The sequence below is a fragment of the Salvia splendens genome, chromosome 9 (genome assembly GCF_004379255.2).
Source record: "Salvia splendens isolate huo1 chromosome 9, SspV2, whole genome shotgun sequence".
NCBI classification, from domain to species: Eukaryota; Viridiplantae; Streptophyta; class Magnoliopsida; order Lamiales; family Lamiaceae; genus Salvia; species Salvia splendens.
In genome coordinates, this window is record NC_056040.1 from 10,038,498 (window position 1) to 10,066,405 (window position 27,908).

The window sequence follows — 27,908 nt, forward strand, 5'->3', positions numbered from 1 at the left end:
AAACTGCCGATTGTGGTGGGTGACGACAGTTGAAAGTATTCAACTATTTTCGGAAATAGAATCGTATTATAATTAATTTCCATTACAAAATAAAATGAACCTAATTTAAATGTAACAATGTATAGCGAAAAATTATCCTATTTGAAGATTCAAAATTAATGCTTTTTCATTATTTTTTAAGGGAGTACTAAAATCAAAACTTTGAACAAAATTTGGTATCTTTGAGAATTTAAATTTGATTGCACAAAATTATGAAACCCCGTAAAAAAACATACTAAATACATTCAAAGTTTGTAATATTATGGACCAATAACTTTGTTATTTTTTATAATGTAATAATAATATTATTATATTATACTATCTCCGTCTCAAGGAAGATGAATCAATTTTTAAGGGTATGATTTACAGAGTGTTGTTTTGTGTTTTAAGTGAAAAGAGAATATAATAAGAGGATAACCTCTAGGGATGGGGAAACGATCGGTTTGGTTCTAACAGAACCAATTAGTCGGTTAACCGACTCCCTATTTTTCCAAATACGAGAACCGTAACTGAACCTTTAGTCGGTCCAGTTCCTTGAGGAACCGATCGGTCCCAACCAACAGGATCTTCGGTTCCGCCAAAGGAACTGAAGGAGAAAGCATCGACGTGGAGAGTTGGACAACAGCCTTGTCGAAGAGAGCAGCGGTGTGGAGAGAGCAGTAGCCTCTCGTTGCCTCGTCGGAGAGAGCAGCGCAGCGAGGAGAAAGCAGCAGCCTCGTCGTCGTCGGCGTGGGAGAGAGTAGCGGTGCCGGTGTGCTACGAGAATTTAGATAAGAGAGCTCACGAGATATTTGAATTGACTTCATTGCAAACGCTAGATAATTTTTTCATGAAAGATAAGTCAATGTATCTATATCAGTATGGGAATTTTAAGTTATTTGCTAATGCTCCATATTTATCTAATACGTTGAAGTTTCAAATTTAATAAACAAAGTTGCTGTCATGAGATTGGTTATTAAATCAGAGAGTTGATTTGTGTTTTCTCTTGTTTGAAATGCAGACAAATTAAAAGGACATAGACTTTGGTTTCTATCACAACATTGTTTTTTGAAACTTGAAAGGTGTAGGGTTTATAAAATTAAAATGAATCTACAAAAATTAAAATTAAACTTACTAATTGGTTCTTCGGTTATAACCTTTCAGTTCTTGGTTAGAACCGATAACCACCTAAATCCTAAACCCACTATCCGAGACCGAACCTTAACCTTATTTTCTCGGTTAAGCGGTTCTCGGTTAACCAAGAACCGAGAACCGTTTTCCCACCCCTAGATAATTGTGTTTCAATTTTTAGAAATGAGTCATTTTTATTAGGACGGTTTGAATAATAGTAGCAGTATTTTTTATTTGAGAACATATTCTAAAATTAATTTTGTCTATGATTTATATAATTATGAATATTTTATATGTACAAATATAAATATATGATGTATCTCATTCGAATTATGAGAAAATCTGTGTCTACGTTATGATAAGTTTTAAGTATTTCTGAAAATTGATAATACGGTTTTAATTTGATAAAGAGTTAGTCTCCTATTTAAAATACGCCAAAACTCGTGTGTGCGCGCGCCTATGGTGCGCATCGGCATGATATATATCACACTTATAATTTTAAGTTGCCTAATAAATTTAAAATAATATCTATTGTGACATTTAAAATGTATTAATAGATCTTTAATCTATTGTGACATTGGTCCTCGATTTAGCAAATCTCGCCGAAGATCATCCCAATTTCATATCTTTTATTTTAGTTAGGTATCTTTATTTAATTTCCATATATTTTGTATTCTTTTTATTTAATTATCTATTAGCAAGATATGTTTAGAGTTTATAATTCTATAAATAATAAAATTCTATAACATTTTGATTCATTAAATTCTATAAAATTTTAATTCATTAAGAAATAAAGTATAAACTTATTCTCATTCTTGGTTCTGGCAGAAATCATCACCTAGCACCTAGTTTATCTCTTTCCATTCAGCTTCTATTTTTCGTGTGCTCTTTGATTTTCGGCAATAGACCATCGAAGGTCTATATCGAAGGTCCATCAGACATGTTTTACCCATTGTGAAACTTTATTCTGGGAGACTTCCAAGTACTACTATTTTGTAAATCCTGTTAATTAAATGCAAATATGAGATAATTTGGATCTGAAATGTTATGGTAAAACATCTAAAATATTTGAAAAATTGAAACAAATATGGTGTAAAATATGAAAAAATGATAAAAAAAAATTAAATTAGACTATTGATTTCTAATATCATGGAGTAGTAAATTTTAGCCGAATTTAATACTCCTATGTTTTACTGATTTAAAATTTGGTTCTAAGTTTAAGAGCATCCAAAGAGCACGGATGTTGCCCGGACCCACATTGATTACTTTTTTTCTCCCTGCTCTTCCCCAAGAGCACAATACCCACATCCATGCTCTTCCAAAAGGACGTGCTCAAGGGTCCCACCATTCTATTATTTAATTTAAATACTTCAATTACTAAAAACATTTTCACAATATTAAAATGCATTAAAAATATCCGATACCATTACAAATTACTAAAAAATTAAAAAATACATAATTAAATTCATAATATTAAAAAAACACACTACTCGTTGTCGAATTTCGCCCAAATATGTTTGATTAGGTCTTCTTGTAGCTCAGTGTAGGTTCTGGTATCGCGCATTGTGTGTCTTGTTTCGATCCTCTCGCCCACCGACGTATGCACACCTCGGCGTGGGGGAGACCTAGCGATTGAGCTTCCGGCTTCATCCTCGTCGTAAAAGTTAGCCGCCTTCGGTCCTTCGTCAGCTATAATCATGTTGTGCAAGATAATACACGTGTACATGATGTCGGCGATATTCTTAACGTACCATAGCCGAGACAGGGCCTTCACAATGTTGAATCGGGCTTGAAGGACCCCAAAAGCTCTTTTGACGTCTTTCCGAGCCGACTCTTGACGCTGCGCAAAAAAGAACCCGTCTCGGGTCTTGCGGATTGCTGAACGTCTTCACGAAAGTAGACCACCTTGGGTAGATACCATCGGCGAGATAGTAACCCGTGTGGTATGCATTTCCGTTGACGGTGAAGTCGATCGCCGGTGCTACACCATTCAAAACATCATTGAAGAGTGGTGAAGAATAGATCACGTTAAAGTCATTGTTGGATCCAGCAACACCGAAATATACATGCCAAATCCATAGGCGGTAGTCGGCGACCGCTTCAAGGATAAGCGTTTGGCCTCCGCCTTTGTGGCCGCTTAAGTATTGCCCCCTCAAAGCAGTCGGGCAATTCTTCCACTTCCAATGCATGCAGTCAATGCTGCCAAACATACAGGGAAAACCGTGGACTGTTTCGTGAAGATGAAGCAGCCGTTGACAATCTTCGGTGGTGGGTGCCCGAAGGAATTACTCACTGAAAGCAGAACGAATGCCGTCGCAGAAATTTTTGAGGCATAGGATTCCAGTTGACTCACCCACATGCAAATACTCGTCGAAGAGGTCAGCCGTTTGTCCATTAGCAAGTTGTCGGATGGCACAAGTACACTTTTGCAACGTCGAGAGACTTTGCCGACCGGTTGCGTATCTACTTGATTGAAAGTATTCAACACGGGCGGACAATATGTTGACAATACGCATAAACAACCGTTTTGACATGCGAAAACGGCGCCGGAAGTAATCTTCCGAAAACCGCGGCTGGTCGGAAAAATAGTCGGCAACGAGCCTTTTGTTGGCTCCCTCCCGGTCACGAGGGATGTAGCGGCGAATTGATCTAGTTGGTTGAGGAGGAGGGGCGGGGGTGGTGGCGGCGACATAGGCTTCATAGGCGACACGATATTGTTCATAGTATTCTTGTTCTTCGAGCTCCGCTTCAGCCATGATATCGGTAAAATCCATTTTTAGAGAGTGTTTGAGTGAGAGAGGAAGATGTAGATGAGTTGTATGAAAAAAGGATGAATGAGAGATAAATTTGATGTGAAAAATGGATGATGAATGTGTGTATTTATAGATGATTTTGAGGTTTTAAAAAATAAAAAAACAAAAAAAATTCCAAAAAACGATAAAAAACGGCTATATTTTTGGGAATCTGAAAATATATTTTTAAAAATTTTTGGTATTATTTTCGGTATTATTTTCAATTTAAAAAAAAATAATTCCAACGGAAAATGCGTTGGCGAATAGAAACATGCCACGTCGCCTGCTCAACGGCACGGACGACCTCGATGCATCGAGTAGCGCCGTGCCAGCGGCGAGCAGAGAGGTGCCGTGCCAGTGAGCACCGCTGCGGATGCTCTAAGCATCAAGTGAATTTTCATCGAGTTTAAATAATCAACGATTATTCTGTTAAAAGTCAGAATATCTGGACTGCATTGGACTGGGGTTGCTTTCTTTATTTGACTCAAGAATATTTGCAATCAACAATCTCTCTCTGAATTCGAAATTTGGAATTTCGCAAAATTGATAGAGATTGGGTGCTCAGCGTATATCTTATTCGTCTCTCTCGAGCGCGCATTCATGTAGTGCCGCTCTTCTCAGGTAAATTATGTTTCACTGTTGCTTTTGTTTTAAAATCGTCAAATACTGTTGTTTTATTTTTTGAATAATAACTTCTTGGAGTTAATTGAATATTTGGTTGGAATCAATTGTCATTCATCAGCTTTTCGCCGAAGCCGCTCACACATGAATTTTTTTCTTGGTGAGATTTGTGCGTGTTGCTTCTTTTGTACAGAGTACTTTTTTGGTTGCTGCAAACGTGATTCTGAACAAAATTTTGCACAGTTTTGTTATTCTTATGCTTGGAGAGCAAAGACGAACTTACGAATTCCTCCGATGTAATCGATCGCAGCTGGAGTAAAAATGCAATAATGAAAATTTGGCACAGTTTGTTGTTTGTGTTTTTTGATAGCAAAAGTGAACTCTATCAATCGAAATACCGACGTTAGAAATTCACAAACGGAATTTTTCAGGAACATCAGAAATTCAAAAATGAAATCTCAGTGGAAGAAAGGAGTTAGCGACTAAAGTGTTGTTGTGCTGCAAGAAATTGAACTGATTATATAATTACCTTGTTCAGATGCTTGTTAATGTAAATATAATTTGATTCCCGCATTTTCGCCTGCATGAACTAGTGTTTATGTGATTGTTAACTGCTATATGTTCTTCTCAAATGATAACAGAGGAATTTATTTTTCGGCAACCTCTAAAGTTTTGGTTTAGTGTCTGAATCATTTACTACAATTTTGTACTATTTTGAATTTGTTCTAGGCTGTCAAGATGCCGGAGATTCAGTTGGGTGCTCACACATTAAGATCTCATGGTGCTCAAGTAGCCAGGTTTCACATGCATGATTGGTTTATACTTTTTCTGCTTGTGGCGATCGACATCAGCCTGAATGTCATCGAACCATTTCACCGGTTTGTTGGTCAAGATATGATGACTGACCTCAAGTATCCGTTGAAAGATAACACCGTTCCCATTTGGGCTGTTCCAGTATGCAATGTCTTCAAATCGGTGTATTACTGCATATAAATTGTGATACCTTTAGACTGATTACTATTTCCTCTAATAAAATATGTGACAGATAATTGCAGTAATATTGCCTCTCACTGTCATTCTTGTCTTCTACTTCATTCGACACAATGTCTATGATTTACACCATGCTCTGCTGGGTATGGCTCTCATTTTCTTGCCTGCCCTTTTTCTTTTCCTTTGCCAATCGCATTGATCAAAAGCTTAGAATTGATGTAATATTGTTTGTGTGCATCCACTTTCAGGACTGCTTTTTTCTGTACTTATCACTGGTGTTCTCACTGATGCAATTAAAGATGCTGTTGGCCGACCTCGACCAGACTTCTACTGGCGTTGCTTCCCTGATGGTAAACCGGTAGTCCTGTTGGTATGCTGTGATTTTAGACCCGCAACAACTTCTACTGCATTTGCAGCCACTAGCATTCAGTGACTGTACTTCACTTTGGTGGATAGCTTTTTCATAATGTGACAGGGAATGTCCAGTGCACTGGATCAAAGAGTGTCATAAAAGAAGGTCATAAAAGTTTTCCCAGTGGACATACTTCATGTGAGTGATTCCTTGTGACACCTGATACTCCTATTGCAAGAAATCAGTCTCTTAGTCTCATATGCTGTCGCTGCTATCTACATTTACTAATCAGTGAACACTAAAATTTCCGTTTAATGCTGTTACACGAGCTTTGTTGTCTTAACCAAATACTGGTTTGGTTATTGTTCTTAGGGTCCTTTGCTGGGCTTGGCTTCCTGGCCTGGTATTTGTCTGGTAAAATTAAAGTGTTTGATCGCAGAGGCCATGTAGCAAAGCTCTGTCTCGTCTTTTTTCCATTACTCTTGGCAGCATTAGTGGGAGTTTCAAGAGTTGATGATTATTGGCATCACTGGCAGGATGTCTTTGCTGGAGGTCTACTAGGTATTTCATAAACAATCTTGGGTATCCTCGGTTTCAGTTACGTGGTTTAGGTCTTTACTTTCTTTTACTAATAATCTGTGGTTGCTCTACATGCAGGGTTGACAGTTGCTTCATTTTGTTACTTGCAATTTTTTCCTCCACCATATGACATAGACGGTACTCTTCTCCACACTTATTTTCTGTCAGTGATTGCTAGAGTTTGAAAGAAATTTTGTTTTTTGTTTCAAGTTAATATCTTGAGAATGGTTGATAGCTATCAATAAATGCTTAATGTTGTTAGAGATGTGATAAAGTTAAGCATCAGTCGCTGTGAAGTAGTAGTAATAGAATATTAAGGCCTACATCATTTGCCTACCCATCTTTATATGTTCTATCTTCCCTCATAAACGCAATGTGCCATCTCATCTTCAAACCTAGAATAGGGAATGGTAGGAGTATTTATTTGTATGTTTTGATCACAGAATTTTCCGAAATCAAACCTTAGGATATAGGTTAAAACGAAATGCTTGTAAATTCTCGTTTGTGATAACGATGCAGGTTGGGCACCTCATGCATATCTCGACATGGTGGCAGAGTCACAGAGTGCAAACCACGCATCTTCGAACCATGGAATCCATCTCGCTGTACAAGAGTCGGAATTTGAGAATGTGTAAGTCTCTTATATCAAGTATGGGAGTCCAGAAAATGAGCTAGTGAATGCACATAGTAGAGAGAGGCTATTACATTTGCTAGAAGTAGAACTACTCTTACTATGATGATTTGGCAATGATCAGTAGCAAAACTCGCAGATTTTAATAGTATTATGAAGATTGTCAAGTATGGCTGCTACTAGATTTTTTCTACTTGCTGAATTCTATAGATATTTTGGACTTGATAACGTGAAAGTTGAAACAGTCCATTTCTTGCATTTCAATTTCAGCCATGATCTGCTATTCTTGGGAATGGACAACTCAATTGTGGGTAGTTCAGTGGTGGTAGCTATTGTTATGAATAAAAGTAACAATTGTGGATAATAGTAACATGAGTAAAAGCACAAAAGTATCCAACAAGAAAGCAAAAGGACAATGGGGACAAGGAAAGAAAAAATCGATACTATCTAAATTTTGAGGGTTGCAAAACTTTTACTATGAAATTTGAAGTTCTTGCATATTGCAGACATCTACAGTTCATATCTTTTAAATTTCTCCAATATAAGTATATTAAATGAAGAGGGAAAAAAGGAAACTTACATGTACCTCAATAGGAATAATTTTCCAATTGTGGTGCTAATTGTAACAACGATCTGTATCTCACCATCAAGCAGTGGAATCCGAAGGCCTCGAAAAATGGTAGGAGCTGTATTTCATGATCCATCTCTCGAAACTCTTCAAGACAAGAATTTTGTAGAAAAGAGTGCAATTGATGCAAAAATGAAACAAACTATTTTCTCCATTATAAAGTGATAAACAAATATTTTGAGTATCTTTTTATGTGTTCATAAATCTGGTGTTTCTTTGTCGAATTGAAATACATAATTAAATCTGAGAAGATTCTACCTTTTCAATAATTGTTGATGAACATCAATTTAAACTATTCCATCTTGAGAAGCATCTGCCTGAATTATTCTGTGTGCGCTTTATAAGTTTGCTTTTATTTATTCAGAATCCATGAAAATCCACTGCTCCAGATTAGCTCTTTTCTCGGAAAATAAAGCGCATCAATTGAGATAATTCCTATAAACAAATAGTGTATAAGATTCTTGAATCTAAATTATCATACCAAAATATTCTTGAATTTATGAATTTGAGATATTAATGTACGTAACCAAGACATGATATTGAGTGTACATGTCAAATGTGCAAACTATTTAAAACTGATATAGTATTAAGCTTGGTTGAAAATGGTTTAAGTTATTCTCTCATTGTACGTAATGCAAAGTTGTACCTCCAAATTTTGTTGAAACGTCCATACATCTTCAAATCTTCATAACTATATGCTTTATGTAATAATATAATTAAAGAGTTTGGTTGTGAGAACATTCTTGTCTTGAGAATATATGAAAACATTGCATTTAATATAAGAAGTATTTGTACCAAATATTTGCATTATCAGAAAGCTATAATGACTAATTAAAACACCTTCTATATAATATATCAAAATGCAACTATATACTTTATGCATATATCAAAGTAGAACTATATATACATATAGGGTTCTCTTGTGTTGAGATTTTTTTAGCTTAATTGAGAATTGAGATGCATTTTCAGCCACTCATCCACAACATTTTTGAAATGTCAACTGGAAGTAGATTATGTCAACTCGGGGGTATTATCGTCAATAGCCTGCACATCAAATGTCAATAGCCTGCACATCAAATGTCAACAACTTATAGTTGACATTATATGTGTATAGTTGACATGAATTGTATATGTAGTTGATATTATATATGTGTAGTCGACATGAATTGTATATGTAGTTGACATGGATTGTACACATAGTTGACATGGATTGTACACATAGTTGACATTATATGTGTGTAGTTGACATGAATTGTATATGTAGTTGACAAAAAAAATGATTTTTTTTAAAAAAATTTAAATTAAAAAAAAACATTTATTGAATAAAATATATTATGAAATTACCATTCTGCCCATTCATAATTAAATAATCTATAAATATTTTCCATGTGGCAAATTCTGGACCACTCATTTTATAAAAATGAGTGGTCCAGAATTTGCCACATGGAAAATATTTTTAGATTAATTAATTATGAAAGGGCAGAATGGTAATTTCATGGTACATTTTATTCAATAAATACTTTTTTTAATTTAATTTTTTTAAAAAAATTAATTTTTTAATTTTATTTTTAAATATTTTTTCAAAACTTTTTTTGTCAACTATATATACAATTCATGTCAACTACACACATATAATGTCAACTACATATACAATTCATGTCAACTACACACATATAATGTCAACTATGTGTACAATCCATGTCAACTACACACATATAATGTCAACTATACACATATAATGTCAACTACAAGTTGTTGACATTTGATGTGCATGCTATTGACGATAATACCCCCGAGTTCACATAATCTACTTGCAGTTGATATTTCGAAAATGTTATGAATGAGTGGATGAAAATGCATCTCAATTCTCAATTAAGCTAAAAAATCTCAACCTAACATGACCCATTATATATATATACTTTATGCATTAGACTAGTGCATAATGTTTATACATTCAATGCAATCGTTCTCACTTCTCAATGTATACTAATTTTAAAGAAGATTTTAATTTGAACCCTTCTCCATCCCACAATTTTGCATATAGTTAGAATTAATTAAATGCCGTCATAAATCATTCATGAAATCCATTGCAGCAAAAAAAGGCGATTCTGTTGCCTTGGCAGCCCCCACACTCCGGCCTGACATCATCATTCATGAAATCCATGACATTGGACAACGTCGTTAATCCGCCTTTAGTGCCGTGCTTTCTGTGTGTATAGCTTCAAATAAAATACGAGATGAAACATGGTACACTGGTACCAATCATCGAACTGGATCCGGACTATAACCCTAATGCTGGGGAAGATGAAACTTATATGTGAAGGTCAGTGAAAAATAGCAGGAGCTTAACAAACCATGACGTTACAACAAAAAGGGACTTGTAATTGGTCCAAATCAAAATAGATAATTGCTAAGTTTCACCAGATCTTAAGAGATAGTTTAATGTTGTGTTAAAGAAGCAAAGTCGCTCGAGCACAATCATGAGTGTTTTGTCTGCTACAAGTGGCTTCTGTCTTAATTTAATCCAGCTTTCCAATGAGAAAATTCTAATAAAGATACAAAATGTGAGAATTTGCAAGCTCACCAACAGGGTTTAGTCTTGCCCACAACATTGTAAATTCTATAACAAGCTAGATGAAAAAGGCAAATCAATTAAAATGGGTGTTTGCTAACTACAACGTGTGTTGTAACTGTGGTTTTCAACTAACTGGAAATTATTTTGAGTAAGATCGATGAAAAGAGTTGATTGAGATATGATGGATTTTGTTCCCCTAACAAACTATTTTCACAAATATATATATATATCCCGCACGTTAACAACTAGTAATTGCTTAATATTATAATTTGGTGCTTTAAAAGATGGATAACTTTTTTATACAACCAGATTAAAAAAATATAGTAGTAATAAAAATGAAAAGGATAATCACCAATCACCAATCACCATTTGTAAATGCATGTTTAAGTGTAAAATTAAATAATTGAAGCATCGAGAAGTCAAAATTAATAGGGGAAATGGCCGCATCAAACCCACATTTAATCGTACAATTTGATGTCATTTGTATTTTTGTTTCATAACTCAAACATCCCCTTAGTATCCATGAAATTTATACGGTTATACTCCAGTTGTCCGCCATTAAATGTCTCATTTTTCTTTTTTCGTCCCCCACCAATAAATGTTTTATTTCACTTTTACCATATTTACCAATTGGACGTGCATTCCACTAACTCATATCACTCACATTTTATTATAAAACTAATATATAAAAGTAGGTCTCATATTCCATTAACTTTTCTACCCACTTTACTTCATAAAGTCAAACAATTTCTTAAAATCCGTCCCAGTCAAATATGAGATATTTAATGACGGATGGAGATTAAGTGCCAACATACATGCTTTAATACATAGTTGGTGACTTGGTGTAATAGTAAATTAGTAACGTGAAAATGCGTGACTTTGATGGACAAACTGGGTTACGCTAGAGTTACTGTATTTGTTAGTATGATGACACAATTATCCTTTTAAATTGCTAAATTTTTTGCATGAATTATTTCACAATCACATAACAATATTTTAAAGAATTTTTTTTAAATAGGAGAGTTTAATAATACGAAATTTGTTTTATTAGCTTGATATAATATATCAATCCATAAGAATGATAGTACATTAATATGATACTTATTAATCTAATTCATAACATTCCCGCCAAACCACATAGTAATATCCAGGCAATTTTTATGACGAAAGTACCCTTTAATGCAATCGCAGAGCGCTCACCCTCACCATGCAATTGCAAGGGCACGTCGCGTCTGATACAACTAAATGTCTCACTGTATAAATTTACGCCTTCTTCTTCATCCTCTCCACTTATCGATTTTATAGTTTCTCTCTCTCGTATAGGAGCAGAAGGTATTTTCGAGATCAATTTTGAGCTTACGCGTGAACTTTGATTTTTAATCAGGTGAGCTCATCTAAACTGGTACTAGACTCCTAGTTCAGTTCATCGACGCAATTCAAGGATGAGATTATGATCTAGCTCTGGAACAGATCAATTCTGCGGTGTTTAGAACTTTGATATTGTTCGCATGGTGCTCAATTTCAATTTTTCTTCAATGCACTACGATTTAATTCGGTTATTCAAAGAAATAGCTTCAGTTTCTGAAAACACAGCTACGGATATCATAAGAATATTCATGAAATCTCATGTTTTTGCCTCTTCTCTCTGGTAGTGGTGAATTGCGAAGCAGTGCTAAGTTCGCAGAATTCGTACGCACGAACGATGCAAAGAGAAATCTCAATCTCATCCGGCATCTCCACTCTGCCTTTCAACGGCGAATTCGATTTCGATCCGTCGATGTACTCGTCAAATTACATTCACAGCGACGAATCCTCTAATTACTCTTCCGCGGAGAGCGAGAGAGCCCTAGCGTCATCTCCGTGCTTGCCCCAATTCCAGCAGCTGCTGAATCAGGACTTGGCGATCCGCCACCGGATGGTCCTGTCACGCCTCCGCAGCGTGGCGAAGCAGGCGCGGACGCTCCGGCAGGAGAACGTCAATCTCAAAATGGCCAACATTGACTTGAACAATCGTTTGAATCTGCTACTCAATTCGCTGCCACCGTTTCGTGGCGTGGAGTCTGATCCTCCTGGTTTGGATAACATACTGAACAGGTTTCGGAAGATGAGTGCGGAAGAGGAGGGGACGAGTGAGAATGAGGCGGTGGGGGTGGCGCAGAGCCCCACTAGTGTGATGGATTCCGGTCAGGGTGGACTAGGAGAGAAACAGCTTCATTTTCCAAAGTGTATTTCAGTTCGTTCTAATGGCTATCTTAAGGCAGCGCGGGCCTATGGCAATGTCAGCGGCTCTGGAGTTGTCAAACCATCAAACGAAAATAATGGGACGGTAAAAAAAATTTGCTTTACATAGTTTCAATATACTATATGGTATATATATGCTGCCATGTTGGATTATGCTAGCTTTCTATTGTTATATATTGATTTCATCAAGAGACTGGTATTCTTAAACAGGAACTTGTGACTGAGAATAAACTGTGTCTAATAGCTGTTGTTATTAACCAAATTCGTCTAATAGACCTTTGAATGATAACATTATATCTATTATTCATGAAATCCAAAGGCATTTTCTGTAGCTCCTGATTCTGTTTGGAGTCGATCTTATATAGGCCTTCTTATGTTGTGAATGCAGCAAAAGGTGTATGTGAAAGGTGAGGAGGAGCAAGCGGTGGAACTGGAAGTGTACAATCAAGGTATGTTGAAGACTGAGCTGTGCAACAAATGGCAACAAACTGGAGCTTGCCCTTATGGAGATGACTGCCAGTTTGCTCATGGCATTGCAGAGCTCCGGCCAGTCATCCGCCACCCTCGTTACAAGACCGAGGTCTGTCGCATGATCTTGCACGGCGTCCCTTGCCCTTATGGCCACCGCTGCCACTTCCGCCACACTCTCACCGAGGAGGAGGAGCTCGTGAGGGGCAGGAATTCCAACTCTCTTCAACCTATGAGCTGCCGGTAACTACTCTTTTAAGTAGAATGGGATTCGATGCTGTAAGTAAATAAGCATCAAACAGAGAGGCTTTCTTTCCATAGAATGTTGAATGGCTTAGGATCTGAAACATAGAATTATTGTGTGCTTTCATCATTTTGTGACGTTTCTTTACGTTTAAAATGTCATTAGTCGTAATAATGCATTGCTACGCTGATTATTAGAGCATTTTTCAGTTGTGTAATCATTTGTGGCCAATGTTTGTTGTGTCTTGTTTATTGTCACACATTGATATTAATGTGTGTGCGGTGTGCCATATAATGTCAATTAAGTATTTGTATTTACTTTGATGATATAGTGGGCTGGTAGCTTGATCCCTTAGTGGCCCATCCAGATTTGATATGTTAAATGGACAAAGGCCTCCATATTCTACTCTTATCTTTTTAATAATGTGTTAAGGACTTAAATCCCTAACGAACCGATAAAACGAAAAATAATAAGATAAGAGAATCTGGCGCCCGTGAGGGTCGGCGGGGATAAGGATCTGGGCGGTTGTGCGCGAGTTCCAACCCGTCGGGCAACGGCTACAGATCAGATATACATTCCGGCTGTGCGCGGAGAGATTCCGTCGGGCAGCAGGTAGCGTAGGGAATTATGGATTCAAAGCATATCGTAAGGCATTTGGCCAAAATAATATATTCATTGAATGATTAAAATGATAACAATTCGCCTATTTATAATACTAGAATACTACTACCCTAACTTATTGAATAAGAAAACAAAGATATGGAAAAGATATGGTGAAACAAAAGATAACTAAATAATTGAGATTTCCTAAGATATGAGATTCGTAACAACTCCCCCACCATTGAAATTCACCTTGTCCTCAAGGTTGAAGCCACAAACCAACGACGAGAGTTGAAAGCAAAAACTTTGGCGAGGCCTCTCCGTCTCCCTTTATCACCTTCATAAAAAATCAACAAAGGAGACCCAACGTTGTCGAAAAATTCCTTACCAAATCGAAAAGCTTGTCCATGCCTCCCAGAATGCTCAAACATGGCATGTCATTACGCGGAGGGATCAACCTTGCATCTGTGTCGAGCGATGTTGATCGATGATTCATACTTGGAACATCACCGACATTCAAATCCACATAGACATAAGCAATTACGGGCAAATCGGTGTAAGCACCATCTCCTTTCTTGCCCCAACAATTTCCAACAACATTTTTGGATGACACTTGAACAACATTGAGTGAGGCGATGACCTTCTTCACTTCATCAGTGGAATCGTCCTCCTCTACATCGTCTAACAATGCCTCTTCCTCCTTCTCTTTACTCATATCGGGGCTGCACTGTGGGTAGATTTCATCAAAAGATGAAACTTGTTGGTCTTCGAGTCTGCCATCTCTACCTTCCCTAGATCCCCGATTCTCATTAGGCAAGCCACGATCCATGAGTTTCTTTGCTACTGTCTCTAATATGGAGTTCTCTAAATCACAACGCCCCTCCTCTAATATGGAGTCCTCTGAATCACAAAGCTCTGCATCTATGATGGAGTCCTCTGAATCACAAAGCTCCCCGTCGCCGTCTCGTGTTGGCGAATGCATGTGAGTAACGACCTCTCCATAACATCTGCCCTCATCTACCTCACTCTGAAAGCGGCATGCAGTGGTGGCTGCGGCAAAGGTCGGAATTTTACAAACCCACGATCAAGGGGATCCACATGTGTTGGTGGTTCATGTGACGAGTATTCCTGCTGTTTCGGCGGGTCCTAACAGGTGGGCTGATGCAAGGGCGGTTGTTGTGGTCGCAGAGGCCAGCCGGTCGGGGGCCGTGGCTTGTAATCTGACACTCGCAGCCGAATGCACTTTTTTGGCGGATCCCCACACATGATTGGGCGTGTCCGTGGAGCATCATCGACCGGAAACCCCACATACTGTTTCAGAATTGGCGGGTCCCGGCAAGTCGGCTTTTTTGATGGCAGAAACTGTAGCTGGTGCGACTCTGACGAAAAACTACCCGGGTTAGGGATTCGGCCCAGCTCTTGATCCCCGAACCGATCCCCAGCAGGGAAGGAGATGGGCGGCGGCTGGTGGACATTCCGGGGCGGGATACCTGTTGAATTAGAGCGTGCAGACGGTGGCTGACGGTGGGGCAGATAGCTGCGGCGGGTTCGTTGTGCGTACCGGGGGGGCTGGAGTCGGATGTGGCGGTGGCTCTGGCAGAGGAGGTGCACGAGGGTAGCCAACGCAGCGATTGGCTGCATCCTCCAGATGGCGGCTGAAAAAGACGTGGGGGATGTTTCCTGACCGCCCATATTGGTGTGGGCTGGGGTATTTTTTCCGACGAAGGTTTTCCACGCACCGATCTGCTGCGCCATACGGGATTCCATCATGTCCAATAGGCGATCAAATTTTGCAAAAATAGGGTACATCTGGTGCGGGGGCTGATATTGGTGGTGAATACGCATAACTAATAAGAAAAAGAATGAAGTTGGAGTGGAGGGGTTCGGTGGTATTTTTTTGGTGAAGAAGGTTTTTTTTTTATTGGTGAGATATGAGTTATGGATGAAGTAGACAGAGGATGAGCACGGATGAAAGCACCAGTTGTTAAGGACTTAAATCCCTAACGAACCGATAAAATGAAAAATAACAAGATAAGAGAATCCGGCGCCCGTGAGGGTCGGCGGGGATAAGGATCTGGGCGGTTGTGCGCGGGTTCTAACCCGTCGGACAACAGCTACAGATCAGATATACGTTCCGGCTGCGCGCGGAGAGATTCCGTCGGGCAGCAGGTAGCGTAGGGAATTATGGATTCAAAGCATATCGCAAGGTATTTGGCCAAAATAATATATTCATTTGAATGATTAAAATGATAACAATCTCGCATATTTATAATACTAGAATACTATTACCCTGACTATCCTAACTTATTGAATAAGAAATCAAAGATGTGAAACAAAAGGTAACTAAATAATTGGGATTTCCTAATATATGGGTTTCGTAACATAATGTTTGGGTTAAATTTTATGGTTTACTTGGTATATGCGTTATGTGTGTAGAAACTTGGCATATCTTCAGGAGAAGAAATAGAGATCATAAATTCTTTAATGTGGTTTCTTTTGAGAGGAAAAAAGTGACAATTACCGATCTGTATTAACTGGGAAGAAATGAATGATTAAGAAAATGGAAAGGTCTCTCTACTCTCATTTTTCAAACCCCTAAAAATGGAAAAGAAATCCAAGGGGTTGCTGCACAACTATCAATCACCAAGGGTTGATCAAAATATACATCGAAAAAGAAATCATGGAGGTTGCGAACGTAAGTTAAAAGACGATAATATATCACCGTATTGTCTAATTCTTGTAGTATAAAGTTCATATTTTTTTAGTAAAACAAATAATAGTGAGCTTCAAAAGGCATTCTTTTATCTTCTGGAAATTTTAGTGGTCCATTTATGCAAATAGGGACAAATAAAAAATAAAATAAATAGATAAACCGGTGCAAAGCAAATATGTATAGTAGTGACATTTTAGCTGTTTTTTACTCTCCAACTTTTCTTTCTTTTTTTTGGAGCTTCTGTATTTTCATCATACTCTTTATTCATTTTGGTCTGTCTATACATGATGCAAATTTACACCTGCAGATCATGTATGCAATAACTGAATTTGTATTGTTCTACAGTACACAATTTACACTCAATACTACTCCCTATAACAAGGATTTCAAAAAATAATTTTCCTGTAATAAATATGGTTTTCATCATATACAAGTATATGAAATTATCTTTATAATATATTGAGTTCAGTTATAAATGTTGTATCATTAGTAGATGTATATTTAAATTAAAATCGTAATATATTCCAATTTTATATAGTTCAATTTCGATATTCGGATTTAACATTGAAAAGGCTAAATTAGAGTTGTTTCTACACATGAAATGAAAGAAGCTTGGCTGGTTGGTTACTCGATATTTTCAATATTCCATTTTTTTTATGTTTGGCAATATGCAATGGGTAAATATGATCATTTTCTTTTTTGAGGTCTTTAAATTTTGTATGGGGAGTACCTCTTTATGATTAAGTAGAGTTTAATTGAATATAGTCGTACTACTTATTAATTAAGCTAAAGCATATTCCACCATTAAAATTTGAAGAAGGACAATCACTCATTTACTTTTTAAATTAGCATTATCAAAGAGTCGGCCGGCTAATATTTTGTACAGCTGCAGAAAAGAGTCGCCTACGCGACTCTTCAAAAAACAAAGGAAAAAAAATACCCTCTCAGGCTGCTCAACAAAGAGGGAAAAAAGAAAGAGAAAACGAAAAATTAAATGAAAAAGTCAATGGTCGAAAAACCATTGACAATAAACAAGGCACAAACCGAAAAGGGGCGACTTGATCACCACGCGCCACCGATGGATTCGTTACTGAAAGGGGAACCAAGCCAGGACGTCGCCGGCCACGCGCCTCCTCATGCGATCCACGCGCTCCTCGGCCACGAGCGGCGCTCTGCAGAGTGGGCAGCTGAAGTTCAGCTGGTCGAGCCAGCCGTCGATGCAGTCCTTGTGGAACACGTGGCGGCACGCTAACTTGCGCACGGCCTCCCCATCCTCGAACCGGTTCAGGCACACCACGCAGTCCGAAGCGCATTGGCCTGACCGGTTCGCGTAGGGATAGGCCCGGTTCAGATTCATCTGCTCGCAGAGAAGGATGACTCCGGCCAGACCGGACCCCACGGCGCCGGAATGGGTGCGGTCGGGGGAGAATACGCCGATTGTGCGCAAGATAGTGGAGAGAAGGGATCGGAGATAACGTACGCTTTTGGCGATTAGCACCACTGTGAGTATGAGGATGGATTCGGATGACACGTCGGAGAGCTGGTTTTGCAAACCCATTTTTGATTTATTCGTTCATGCAATTGAGTAAAAGGCTTTGGGAAGTTTGGGGTTAGAGATAAGTGATTGTGTATGTAAATGTGTGGTGTATGTATATATAGGGGGAATGAATTATGAGAGAGAATGCATAGATATAAGTGGACAAGTCAAGGCCTAACAAGTTGGAGGTGAAGGCCCATGTGAAAATTGGTGATCAACTATTATGTTGTTTAATTAGGGTTTTTGTTTTCATGTGTAATTTGCCATCATTGCTATTTCATTTGTTTAGATATTTAATTTGTGTAGAGTTTATACTAATCTTGTACTCCTACTATAGTTTATAGTACTATATCACCTAAATAGGATAGCTTGATATCAAAGTCATTTGTTGAATCGAGTTCATTAATAACTTCTTAACTATCATCATGATTAGGGTTTTCATGACATAGAATCATAGATTGTGGAAGAAACCCTCTAGTGTTTGTGTTTGTGTTTTTTGTTTTCTAGAATGGGAGTTGAATACCTATAGTACTATACTTCATATTTTAAGCTACTCTACTTCGTGTAATAATGTTGTTATCCATAGCATTTTGTATTTGTGGAGTTGCTGCATAAAGTTTTGGAATTTGGCAACTTCTTTATTTGATTGGGGTTGTATATATATAGAAATAACAAGATCTTCGTAGCACATATGCTATAATTTTTTCCATCTTTCTTTCCAAACCTCCATTTATTCGGTCTCAATAAAAAATCATTATTTGATTTTCAATTTGTGATGTCATTTATTTTGTTGTTTGGCGAAAATTATTACTATTATATTCATTTCGAAACCTACGCGTATGGCTTTTTCAAATATGTTCAAATTATGCTTAATCAAGCAAAACAAGGAGTAATATTATACTATAAGCTGATCAAGCTGTACCGAATTTAATTAGTTGCACCTAATCAATATTTGGTATCTTCTGTGAACGGCATGAAATCATCCACAACTTGAATTTTATCAAAAAAATAATGCAGCTACAAATGAAATAATATTACAACATGCATGTCGAAATAAAAAAAACAATAAATTGAATCTAGTAGTGGATTAAGATGGTAGAATGTGTGTAGACTTGTTTTGTAAATAAGGAATATTGTAAACGGTAAATTATAAAGAGGTTTTGTTCAAAAAAGAAAATATGTAGTAGTAGTAGTACATTACTCCATCCGTTCCAGATAATTTGTCTCATTTTTCTATTTCAGTCCGTCCCACATAATTTGTCTCATTTCACTTTTTATCGTTTTTGGTAGTGGACATCATATTCCACTAACTCATTCCTACTCACATTTTATTATAAAATTAATATATAAAAGTAGGATCCACATTCTACTAACTTTTTTAACTCACTTTTTCATTACATTTCTTAAAACTTGTGCCTAGTTAAAGTGAGACGAATTATCTGAGACGGAGGGAATATATTTTTGTAGTAGTAGTAGTACATTATTTGTGGATGTCGTAACAAGTCAATTCTTGCACAGTATTCTTAGTGGGCAAATATGTATTTTTTAAAAATAGAGTAACACTCCACTTGTAATTTGTAGCCACGCAAGATTTCTAAGTTGGAACGTAAGAGAGCATTGATAACTTAATAATGTACTTTACAATAAAACTCGAATTAAAAAATAATTAAGAATGAGAAAATAACGCGTTAGGGCGGTGACAATGAAGTGGTTTAGAAAACGACCATCTGACAAAAAAAGATTTGCTAAGATTTCTTGTGCAACTTGCAGCAATAAATTAAGTATTGGCACATGATATCATTAGAGTTTAAGCAAGAATTCTAGATAAATTAAAGCTAATTGGGAATTTATATATAAGCAAACCATCTGTTTCAAAGACTTCATATCCGCCGACCACACATTTATTTGTCCCAAACTGTAATAAAATATTACTCAAGTTGATATAAAATAAAATTCACTAATTTTGTATGTTTTCATCAGTGGAACTTTCCATGCCACCTCCGAGTGTGCTAATTGCCAGCTTCTTTGATTTATATATTTATTAAGTTTGTATTTTTTCCTTATATATATTAAAACCAAATTATACTCAACATCTATATATCATTATCATGGTCAGGTCATGATCATAGTCAAGCTCTATGTGAAATAGGGTTTAAGTAAAGATAATACTATGTCTCAAAATATATAGCTGTGGGAATCGTCCAATTTGTTAAACTCGAATTTTAATTATTTTTATTATTTGCACCCCTGGAATTTCCAAAAAATATCATTTATAACAATTACAAGATAAACAGGTAGTGTAAATCAGCATATAAATAAAAATTACTTAAATTAATCTTCGACTGATTAACTAACTGTATACCATATCACTAATGCAAAATGGGTCACGAATCACAAATTAATTCTTCAAAATCATGTTGAGAAACAAAGAAGCAATTCTTTAAAAGTCTGATTAAATAAAAGCTGTTGCACAAGTGGGATGCAAAGAGATAGCACCTATATTTAATTACAACTCTAATCTCTATCTTCTTCCACTAACTTTGTAATAATTGGGCATTTAATATGAATTTTTCTGTAGATGAGTTGAAAATAGAAAATTCAAGATGGGATTTTTGAGGTTGTCGTGGATGAATTTTGACAATGAGTGACAGTGATAAGTGAATAAAATATTAAAATGTGAATTGATATTTGATAAAAGAGAACTACTAATCAGCGACGTTATCTTTCTGAGCATTCATTACAACTATACTCCCTATAGACCCCCCTGAAATGGGCCCATTATTGGGCTGGATTTTCAATGGAATGGGCCCAAATGTATTAAAATTCACGTGATAATGGTTCAATTCGTGCGAGTAAGTCGCTATCGTGTCACGTGATATCAAAACACATCCAGTTCAACTCAAGCTGTGAAGGATGTGTTGTCATTTAGTCCTTACAAATATTAGTTTGAGTGTGAAAGGCCTTAAAATAATTTTGAAAAAGTATTTGTAAGAAAAAACATTATAGAGAGAATTTAGGCTATGATTGGGCTGAGTATAACACATTCTAGTACTAATCAAATACTCCCCCATCCCAAGATATTAGACTCGTATACCACTGATGTGTATTTTTCGAGCGTTTATATCAATGAACTAATAACACACAAGTAAATCAAATAGCTCTAAAATTACAACATTTCTGCAAGAGTACAGATGTAGTTGTAGTAAAAGAGTGTCGAACCACAGGGAAGCGTTTGATTATTTAACAAGAATTGACAAGATTAATAAACTAAATTTAAGAACTAAAGTACGAAAATAGAGAAACTCAAGAGATAAAGAACATTGCTCCTAATATGCTCCAGATGTAAATTAACTTAATGGACCAATTAACCTATGGATTAAAGATTAATCTAATGAAAGTTGTAATAATCTCGTTCATTCTACTCACACTGAACATGTTCATAGATGCTTGAATTTAACCTTGCTGGACACTAAGATCAAATTCTTACTAATCGGATTATCACTCCTACAGATGCATAGTAAGCTCTAACCCAACTTCTAAGTTCCAACGTACATGATTCTTTCACAAAATCAATTGAACATTCCTACGGAAGCACAGTAAATGTCCAACAATTATTGTAAAGACATGTAAATTAACTTATCCAAGATTCATATGCTGAACACAAAACAAATCGCAAACTCTTTATCTACGTTTCCACATTTTAACCAAGTTAAAGAGACATTGGCTAAAAGACATGATTGAACAATAAATCAGGCCGGAATTATAGTTCAATGTAAAAAGCACCATAGAAAAAGATCATAAAAAAATACTAATCCATAGAATCCAAAAGTAATTCACATCTTTCACAAATTAGGAGCAACGTAAGAGTTTAGTTACACATCCACAACCAAAGAAGAAGAACCATAGAACTCATGAAATTGATGTGTAGATGGTAGCAAATCTCCTCGGGGATGATGGAAGTTGAATGATTGCACCTCCAATCTTCCTCTCTTCCTGTCTCCTCTCTTTTCCACTCATTTCTCGTCCGCCGTCTCTCTAATTTCCTATTAAAAAAACCTTCTCTCACTCTCGTTTCTCCTTTTTCTTCAGCCAAACTGCCAATAAACTGCCAAATTGCAGTTAAGGACCCGACGCCCGACCGGGTGTTTTGATAGTCAAAATCGCCCGACCGGGCGAATTGCTTCTGAGCTTCATAATGAATTTCACCCGGCCGGGTGTTTTGACACTTGAAATCACCCGACTTGGTGATTGTTCTGGACTCCTCACGCCTTATGAATTTCACCCGGCCGGGTGGAATATTAACTCCACAAATTCACCCGACCGGGTGATAGCAATTCCTTCCCATCTGGACTCCTTACGTGTTCCAAATTGCACCCGGCCGGGTGAATTTTTGCACCCACAATTTCACCCGACTGAGTGATGAGCTCTGGAGTCTCCACACAACTTTTCACAACCTAAACTCCGATGAAAACACGATTTGATGAGTCATAATTTGTATAAAAGTATGAAGAACGAAGGGGAAAAAATATGGAAAAATGCTTCGCATCAACCACTTTGGGGTGTCCCAACATACTTGAGTCATTTCTATTAGGGCTGGCAAATCGTGCGGATTGGGTCGTTATCGGGTCAACCTGATAGTGACCCAACCCAATAAGGCCTAACCTGAACCCGACCTGTTAAGGAAACTGTAAATCTGAACACGAACCCGACCTGCTACCTTCAAATCCGAACATGACCCGCACCCGACACGAACCCGTTATCGACACGATATAATATGGGTTGACACGACACGATAACAACCCGAACCTGATATTACACAATTAAAACCTAATATTACACGATTAAACCTTAATTTTTAACCTAATTTACATAATTAAAATTCGTTTTATACTATTTAAACCTAATTTATAAGAAATTTAAAATTTAAAGTAATATATATATATATATATATATATATATTTTTATATAATAATAAAAATAATATTATTATTTTTAATGGGTTACCCGTATCCGATAAGGACACGGATCCAATAAGACTTGACCCCAACTCAATAATTTCGTGCGGATTCGTGTCAGATTATCGTGTCGTGTCGAAAATTGCCAGCCCTAATTTCTATTTATGGTAAAATTTTAATTTATTATCAACTCCACTTACACCATTAAACAAAACCTCCTAAATTCTTGTGCCAAAAGAAATGAGTCTAATATCTTGGGACGGAGGGAGTACTCTCTTTGTCTCGACTTTAGGGACAACACAAGTTTTTAATGCAAAATTAGTAAATGAAATAATGATCATGGGAGTGGACTTGAATATGGGGAGTAGACTCGAGTATGAAACAGCTTTAAATCCTTGGATAACTATCTCACCCACTCAGGGGCGAAGCCAGAAATTGACGTGAGAAGGGGCAAAAATATATTATCAACAAATTTTGAAATATTGAGAATGACCATTTAAGAGAAAATCATAAGTAAATTGGTAAATTTAAAAAAATTAGCATTGATATATATTTTTTGAGGAGGGGCAATTGCCCCACTAATACACCACATAGATCCGCCCCTCCGCCCACCTTTAGGTATGGAGCAACTCTAAATCCTGCCCAGTTATTCCATCTTCGAGGTACCTACCTACAAATCAGGATATAATCACTGGGTTCGCTGTGAATACCATTGGTCTAATAACCAAATTAATACGTTGTATACGTTCTTTTCAAATAAAGCACAAATAAAGAAAATCGAAACAATTGGATACAAAACAAGGCTGGCTGGTTTTTAACCGCATGAGTCAATTGTAGAGTATTTTTATAGGACCAATACAGAATTCTTGCACCTAACTAATTCCTTTTACATATGTGCTTGGATTGCAAATGAAACAGACAACAAAATGATCATTGTTAGATGCTGCTGATTGTGAATATTTGCTATGAGTTGGCTTCTAAAGTAATACACAGCTTCAACAACAAAATATACAACCACCTCAGCTCAGGTAGCAGTTTGCCCCTCCCTCCTCAGCAAATCCTGCAAAACAAACACATTACATTTTTTTATCATGATAATGTTAACTATGGCAATCTCTATTTGATTTTTGAATCTGTGATCTCTTTCTCAAAAACAACCATACCCCATCTTTCTAATAACTGATAATTTCAGCACATATAACCCTCTGAAAGGATGTGTTTGCAGTGTGTGCAGTGCAAAATGTGTGCAGGTATCTAATTTTAAAATTATTTGGAATTGGAGGTTCCAAGTATTTTATGATACCAAACACTAATTTGGAATTGAAGGCTCCAATACCAATTCCACACCCTCAATTTAGTATCTAGATTCTGATGACACTATTTGCTCTATAATTTGCAAAAAACTGAAACAGCAACAGTCACCATGTAGAATTTGGATCAATTTTCACTGGTTTGTTTTAAAAGCTACGGACATTGAATAAATTGTTAGTATTGAAGAGGAAACCAGGACGGTGTTGTCCTTGCCAGATAGTAAAGAGAAAAGCAGTGTATCCCAAACTACGGATTTTAGAATTACCATTTTAATAGCAGCAACTGACTGCCGTTGTCTTTCTTTCTTATCGCGTTGGCACTCTGCACACCAGCTGGAAAAATCTTTTTGATATTTTTTGGATTCTCTGAATACAGAACTGTATTGCAAGATCAAACAGTTGTGTTAATAAGGTGAAGGAAAGATCTACACTTAACTCACCAGAATATCTTTAGAAGTCAAAGGCACAATAGACAGCGAAAGAGAATAGTAGTCAAACCTTCTACACCACAACAATAGGTTTATCCTATTTCCAGATGTAGTGGCTCTAGCACCATGCCTATGACGACCACGATGAAGAACGGCATGTCCTGGCACGTGCGAGTAGTCAAATATCTCCTACAAAACAGACAAGACAAAGCCCTACAGATGAAGCCTATTTTCAGTTATAACAATCAATACTGACATAAATTTTCATCAATACCATCAAACGAAATGAAGGTTTCAGTGTTTAAATAGGAGTATTTTTCGCCAAAAAGAAAGAAACACTACTCAAACTACTTACCTCAGGCTGTGTTTCTGTATTTACATGTTTATCACATCGTACTCCACGAAAAAAGAGTTCTCCCCCAGAAAATTGTTTACCCACGCAGACATTCAAGGACACTTCTGAGTCATCCACATGGAAACCTACGAGTTTTCATATTGAAAGAGAACTTTTACAATCAAATACTATACAACTTAAAACAGCTGAAGAGAGTGGCACTGTGGTTGCACTGTAAAGTACACAGATCAGAACAGGGCATAGGTAATTAAACAATAGCTTCGTACTTCAAAAAGAAAGTCATTTGTATCAATTTAGCATAAAATAATACCCACTGGCAAGAAAATAATAATTAAATTGGGAAATGATTGAACATACAAAACATAAAAATGTAAAATGAAGAACAAACTAGAACACAGTCACTAACCAAGGTCAACATCTCTATCAATCCCATATTCAAGGACAAAACCATGATGGCTATCAAGGTTTGATCCCCCAACCTCAGGAAAGAAAACTGAAACAGATTTTTACAGGAGCTAATTAGTATCAAACCGAGTACCAACAACGTTAGATGTATTCAAACTTGTCACCAAAAAGCTAAGCCACCTTTTGACATAGGGCGAATAAAATCTTCCATGAGCTTTTCAAGCATGTTTTTCATGCCAAAATCATCAAGAACAGCACCGTACTTATTCATTGTACTGGGTCTCATGATTCTGAACTTCGTCTCGTGCACCCATTTCTCAAAATTTTCCACCTAAGCAATTGAAACATTGTAAGAGAATATAAACTAGTTGGAAGAATAATATTAAGATGCTGAACGATAATTGAAAATAAGGGAATACCTCGGCCAGCAACATTTCACAGAACCGTGGCTGCAACATTTCAAACGTGAATATTCCGGGAGAGGGCTCCGACATTATGTTTCTAAAAGCCTGTTCAGTGTTTTCGTTGATAGCCTTGAGGAATGAAGGCACGAAAAAGTTTGTCGGATGCATATTATAAAGGCCAAGGTGGAGACGCTGAAAAGAGAAAGATGGTGTGGTTATTTGTTAGAATAACAAGATATTTCCTAGGACAGGAGTTCAAATGCAAAGAAATGATGATATATAGGGTGGGTTAAAATACAAACAGTTCTTATTGCAGAACTACAAACAATGAACATTTTATGCACTTATAATGAACATTTTATCCACTTGTAATGAACATTTTATGCACATGAACATTACAAGTGCATACAAGTCCATACATTGTTCATTACAAGTGCATAAAATTTCATGGTTAGTAGTTTTGCAATAAGAATTGGTTACCAAATGATTACGATCCTATATAAATAAGTGTGTGTGGTAAGGATACAATGAGAATTAGATTTTAAGAGAAGTATACCTGATAGTTGGATATAATCTTCTGTCTGTACTCCCGATGCTTCTGAAGCTGTTAAATGAAGAAGTCAAAAGGTCAATGTCATTGTTGAGCAATGATCTTGGTTTACATATTTAATCATACTCGAATAGCTAGATCTTTCAAACATAACATCCTTATTTTTCTAACTAAATCGTTCTAAGTTTGCTTATTCTAAAACAGAATTAAAAATCAGTACAAGAAAAAAAGAAAAGCAAAACAAACATAGCAGAGCAATAGTAGTAACCTGTTTGCTTATCTAATTTATTGAGATAAACAAGCTTTTAGCAACCAATAGTCGAGTTTCATGTAGCCTGGCTTGTTATCATTGTTTGCTTGTTTAAATCATATAGGTTCTTATTGTAAGCAATCATGCAATTTTAAGTCCGTGCTGAAATGCTCTGTCCAGATGCCCCATGCAAACACTCATATAATGGAGATTTAGCAATAAATATTTGGAAAAACCAAAGATTTGAAATTTTAGCAAAAATCCCTTTCATCAAAAACCAGATATCCGTTATACTCAGTAACAAGCTAAATTTTTCACTGAGTGGTCAGAACATCACGTGTCATGTTTCCTAATTAGACTCTAATGCATATACATTAACACTAACACTAACACTAAATAAATGAGAATGGCGTAGGAACAGTTACCCTAATTCGCTCGTTTTCGGGGTAGTACCGGAGAAGGATCTCGCGCATGTAATTCAGCTTCACATCACGCGCCTGATGCAGCAGATTTGGCGGGAGATACCTCTCCAGCGAGCTGAAGATCAAGGGGCTGAATTCGAGGTCCAAATCCTCATAATTGTCTGGCCTGTGATCCGAATTGGGGTTCAGCCTCAGTCTGTGCGTCAAGTACGTCGGCGGCGGCGCGGCGCCATTTTTTAGCCCCGGGGCAAGGGCGCCGCCGTTGGCACGGCCAATTGCTCGCTCGGGCCTCCCGCCGGATGCCCCTGCTGTACGTGCACCGTCGAAAGACATCGAGGATCGATCAACAAATGTTTCCACCGGATTTTTGCGAAATGTGTGTGGATTGGAAGGATTGATATAGGAGCTTAAACAGGCATTTTCGGAGGAACGGAAAGCTGAATCGCGGCGTTTAGGGCTGAGGTGAAAGTGCAGGTGGTTTGGTGAAGGGGATGATGATGATGAGTGCTAGGGTTTCAGGTTATGCAAAATTTAGGATTGTATAAGATGAATTTGACCCCATATAAGTTAATTGATTCGTATTTCTTCTTAGAAATCGAATATGATAAATTTCATTATAATCGTAATTGTAAAATCATGTTATATCTTCGAAAATTAATGTTCATGTCCATCAAAGTATTTCGGTAATCGCATTAGTTATCTTGCATAC

The 27,908-nt window shown here is 36.9% G+C and overlaps 4 protein-coding genes across 8 annotated transcripts; 2 read left to right on the plus strand and 2 right to left on the minus strand.

Annotated features, from left to right (window-relative positions):
* Positions 1–4,392: 4,392 nt before the first annotated feature.
* LOC121749564 (lipid phosphate phosphatase 2-like) lies at positions 4,393–7,378 on the plus strand. Of its 4 annotated transcripts, XM_042144135.1 has the most exons (9): positions 4,393–4,562; positions 4,684–4,722; positions 5,292–5,516; positions 5,608–5,695; positions 5,801–5,922; positions 6,009–6,102; positions 6,277–6,465; positions 6,562–6,621; positions 7,003–7,378. In XM_042144135.1, the coding sequence occupies exons 3-9, from the start codon at positions 5,301–5,303 to the stop codon at positions 7,116–7,118; spliced, it is 885 nt and encodes a 294-aa protein (XP_042000069.1). In that variant the 5' UTR covers positions 4,393–4,562; positions 4,684–4,722; positions 5,292–5,300; the 3' UTR covers positions 7,119–7,378. The 4 variants fall into 4 exon arrangements, with proteins under 4 accessions (XP_042000069.1, XP_042000068.1, XP_042000071.1 ...); XM_042144134.1 differs by lacking the exon at positions 4,684–4,722; XM_042144137.1 differs by lacking the exon at positions 4,684–4,722 and having other exon boundaries at positions 5,801–5,910.
* Positions 7,379–11,456: 4,078 nt separating this feature from the next.
* On the plus strand, positions 11,457–13,673 carry LOC121747291 (zinc finger CCCH domain-containing protein 15-like). 2 transcript variants are annotated; one of them, XM_042141302.1, is made up of 3 exons: positions 11,457–11,572; positions 11,702–12,643; positions 12,947–13,673. In XM_042141302.1, exons 2-3 carry the CDS (start codon positions 12,020–12,022, stop codon positions 13,271–13,273), a joined length of 951 nt encoding a protein of 316 aa, XP_041997236.1. In that variant the 5' UTR covers positions 11,457–11,572; positions 11,702–12,019; the 3' UTR covers positions 13,274–13,673. The 2 variants fall into 2 exon arrangements, with proteins under 2 accessions (XP_041997236.1, XP_041997235.1); XM_042141301.1 differs by lacking the exon at positions 11,457–11,572 and adding an exon at positions 11,585–11,701 and having other exon boundaries at positions 11,970–12,643.
* Positions 13,674–17,420: 3,747 nt separating this feature from the next.
* Positions 17,421–18,226, minus strand: LOC121746870 (E3 ubiquitin-protein ligase RHA2A-like). Its single transcript, XM_042140820.1, has one exon. It carries the CDS (start codon positions 18,139–18,141, stop codon positions 17,671–17,673), a length of 471 nt encoding a protein of 156 aa, XP_041996754.1. The 5' UTR covers positions 18,142–18,226; the 3' UTR covers positions 17,421–17,670.
* A 5,617-nt stretch (positions 18,227–23,843) lies between these two features.
* On the minus strand, positions 23,844–27,762 carry LOC121748993 (2-oxoglutarate and iron-dependent oxygenase domain-containing protein CP2-like). The gene is made up of 9 exons (XM_042143599.1): positions 27,203–27,762; positions 26,534–26,581; positions 25,993–26,169; positions 25,754–25,904; positions 25,575–25,661; positions 25,169–25,293; positions 24,884–25,002; positions 24,652–24,763; positions 23,844–24,135 (listed from the first exon to the last, which is right to left on the minus strand). Exons 1-9 carry the CDS (start codon positions 27,530–27,532, stop codon positions 24,100–24,102), a joined length of 1,185 nt encoding a protein of 394 aa, XP_041999533.1. The 5' UTR covers positions 27,533–27,762; the 3' UTR covers positions 23,844–24,099.
* Between the last annotated feature and the right edge of the window lie 146 nt (positions 27,763–27,908).

Bases quoted from the DNA above. Each gene is read 5' to 3' on its own strand.
- LOC121749564 (XM_042144135.1), top strand. From the start codon at position 5,301: ATGCCGGAGATTCAGTTGGGTGCTCACACATTAAGATCTCATGGTGCT. The intron at 5,517-5,607 runs GTATGCAATGTC...AATATGTGACAG, and splicing joins TTCCCATTTGGGCTGTTCCA to ATAATTGCAGTAATATTGCC. The intron at 6,466-6,561 runs GTATTTCATAAA...CTCTACATGCAG, and splicing joins CTTTGCTGGAGGTCTACTAG to GGTTGACAGTTGCTTCATTT.
- LOC121747291 (XM_042141302.1), top strand. From the start codon at position 12,020: ATGCAAAGAGAAATCTCAATCTCATCCGGCATCTCCACTCTGCCTTTC. The intron at 12,644-12,946 runs GTAAAAAAAATT...TTGTGAATGCAG, and splicing joins CAAACGAAAATAATGGGACG to CAAAAGGTGTATGTGAAAGG.
- LOC121746870 (XM_042140820.1), bottom strand. From the start codon at position 18,141: ATGGGTTTGCAAAACCAGCTCTCCGACGTGTCATCCGAATCCATCCTC.
- LOC121748993 (XM_042143599.1), bottom strand. From the start codon at position 27,532: ATGTCTTTCGACGGTGCACGTACAGCAGGGGCATCCGGCGGGAGGCCC. The intron at 26,582-27,202 runs GTAACTGTTCCT...TTCATTTAACAG, and splicing joins CCGAAAACGAGCGAATTAGG to CTTCAGAAGCATCGGGAGTA. The intron at 25,662-25,753 runs GTGGCTTAGCTT...AATCTGTTTCAG, and splicing joins TATTCGCCCTATGTCAAAAG to TTTTCTTTCCTGAGGTTGGG.